This window comes from Elephantulus edwardii, unplaced genomic scaffold, assembly GCF_000299155.1.
Source record: "Elephantulus edwardii isolate Elephantulus edwardi_28Jun2011 unplaced genomic scaffold, EleEdw1.0 scaffold00051, whole genome shotgun sequence".
Classification (NCBI taxonomy): domain Eukaryota; kingdom Metazoa; phylum Chordata; class Mammalia; order Macroscelidea; family Macroscelididae; genus Elephantulus; species Elephantulus edwardii.
The window spans coordinates 13,025,942-13,028,337 of record NW_006399801.1 but is presented as its reverse complement, the minus strand read 5'-3'; the positions used below and the strand labels follow the sequence as shown (position 1 = coordinate 13,028,337).

The 2,396-nt window shown below is 34.6% G+C and overlaps 1 protein-coding gene across 1 annotated transcript in view; it reads left to right on the top strand.

Moving 5' to 3' along the window:
• Positions 1-362, top strand: part of LOC102847708 (dnaJ homolog subfamily C member 28-like) — a 4,929-nt gene extending 4,567 nt beyond the window's left edge. Inside the window, exon 3 of the mRNA XM_006886789.1 lies at positions 234-362. Within this exon, the coding sequence (XP_006886851.1) occupies positions 234-362 (129 nt within the window). The remainder of the gene's footprint in view (positions 1-233) is intronic.
• Positions 363-2,396: the final 2,034 nt, after the last annotated feature.

Genomic DNA, 2,396 nt, shown 5'->3' with positions numbered 1-2,396 from the left:
AACGAACTAGAATGGGTTTTTCAACTTGGAAATCAGTTGTACCGGACACCTGTAAAAGCTTTGTGCAGTTTTTAGTTCTAATTAACATCAGTTACTGTTTGCCATCTCCAAACACAAGTACTTAAGCAAAGAACAAACACACAAAGACGAAAAAATTGTCAAAAGTCAGACTTAAAGAAGTGTAATGAAACCTAATCAACTAAACTTCCAAATGATGTGTCTTTTTCTTTCAGTTTGCAGCATTTATGCTTCTGAGGTTATTAAAGCTTAAACTGTTGTCTTTTGGGGATACTCTCTATGTGGGGAGGAATTTTAGGATATTTGTCTTTGGGAGTTTTATGGTTCTCATCTTTCCTGAATGAACATTTTCTATGAATACTAAATGGGAAAGTCACTCAGCAGCCAAGTTATACTTTACCTTTCTCACTTCTTAGGTCATTGTAAAAATTGACCAGCCAAACTAGAAGTAAATGTCATTGCCATGTTCAAAGAGTTTGAATGGACTTTCTGACTTTCCAAAAGATGGGAGAGTTGGCAGGGAGGGGGAGGAGGAGTGGGGAATCCGAAGGTTTGATGGAAATTGGTGCTTTCATTTCAAGCTACATCTTTAATAAGCGATTGAAATGACAGGTTCCCGTAAAACTGCTTTTGGCCTCCTATGTCATGTTTCAGCATCCTGTGAGGCATTCTCAACCATATGAAAATCCCAATTTCCTGTTTTAGGAACCCTGTAATTGAGATATCATAATGTTTTTGCCAATTAGTATTTTTGGCAAATGATGGTATGTGTGAGATTTGTGTGTCTCATCTACTTTCAGCAAGTCTGATATAAGTGGTTGAAAGATCTGTTTCCATACTGAATCCATAATGCTGTTAGAGATGTGGTTCAGGAGCATGGCCTTTGCCACTCTGATTTAGGGAGAGGTGGGTTTTTGTGAAGTGTGTGATAGCTGAAACAAAACTACATTTTAAATCAGAAATGCTGAGCCTTTCTGTTTACATGGTGGGGATTAATTGTTATTGTATGTTATTATTTGAGTGAATGAGTTAAAATTTGGCTTTTCCAACAGTGTTGTTTGCCATGAGGGTCAACATAGCTGACCCTCCTGCAGGTTTTCAGAAGCAGTTAATCACTCGGGAGGAGATTGTCCATCCTTCTCCCACACAGCAGCTAGTGGATTTGAACCACGTGCTTTTGAGATTGCAGCGCAGCTTCTAAGGACTAGGGCTCCCTATAATATGACTAAAAAAAAAATCAGAACAGAAGGAAATACAACTTTAAAATAAGTACCAAAACTTTAAAAAAAACTATTATTCTGTGAATCTTGTTAAAAATGGAAATTAGATATCCCATATCTAATTGAACTACAGATACCTATTAAAAAGTAACTATTTTTATAAATAATGGGAAGATAAAGTTACAGAAAATACTTACTTTTTTTCCTGTGGTTTTATAATTTTATTTGATAATCAGCTAGTTTTCATTTACATTGACTGTAAGTTATTGAAAATGGTGGTAAATAATTTTAACACAATGCACTTTATACTTGAAAATGTTGTCTACATTAATAAAGCTACTTAATGATTATCCAATGGCATATTGTATAAACAACTATCTGTAGTAATGGAATCAACATATTTTTGCCTAACTACCTAAATAAAAGTTTGATTTTTTTAAAGTATTGGGGTTGGAGATAATCAAACTGTGTTATAGATTCGTCTTGTTAACAGCTGATTCACTCACTAATATAAAACAGGTCGCTTGTTTGATAAGCCAAATTTCAAGCCAGAAAAAAAAAAATTATCCCCAGTCCATCAGAGTTCTTGAATTAGAATTTGACACATGCTTCACTTATGATGCAGTATTGACCTTTTTCTTTAATTGTTTACTTTCTTATTTGCTCTTTGTCAGCTTTCCAAGTGTAAAGAAAAGCAAGATCAGTTACCAAATCAATGCTGATGCATGAAAACCCCATGTATTACAGAGTAGAACTACTCTGTAGGTTTTGTTTGTTGTTTTTAATATTTAATTTTACTTTTGCTGAAAATATGCACAGAAAAACCCACTTCTTTTCCATAGTTTGGAATTGTTTACTTCAGGATAAACCTACACTCCTTTACTCAGAGCCAATTATGATTTTTCATAAAAATGTTTTTGTTTTATTTAAATTTTTATTAATATCACTAAAAATTTACAAAGACTTTGGATTTCCATTCATTCATTTGTTGCACTTTTCTCCACTCCCAACCCTCCCCACTAGTACACTACCCTCTTGGAAAACTAAAAGAAAAATTCTACCCTGAAACCCACAGCATCCCTTTTCAGCAGGAAGTAGCTAAGAGAATACGCCATCCCCTTTTCCTTATGACTCAGGGTGAAGTCTCTCTCAGGGAGG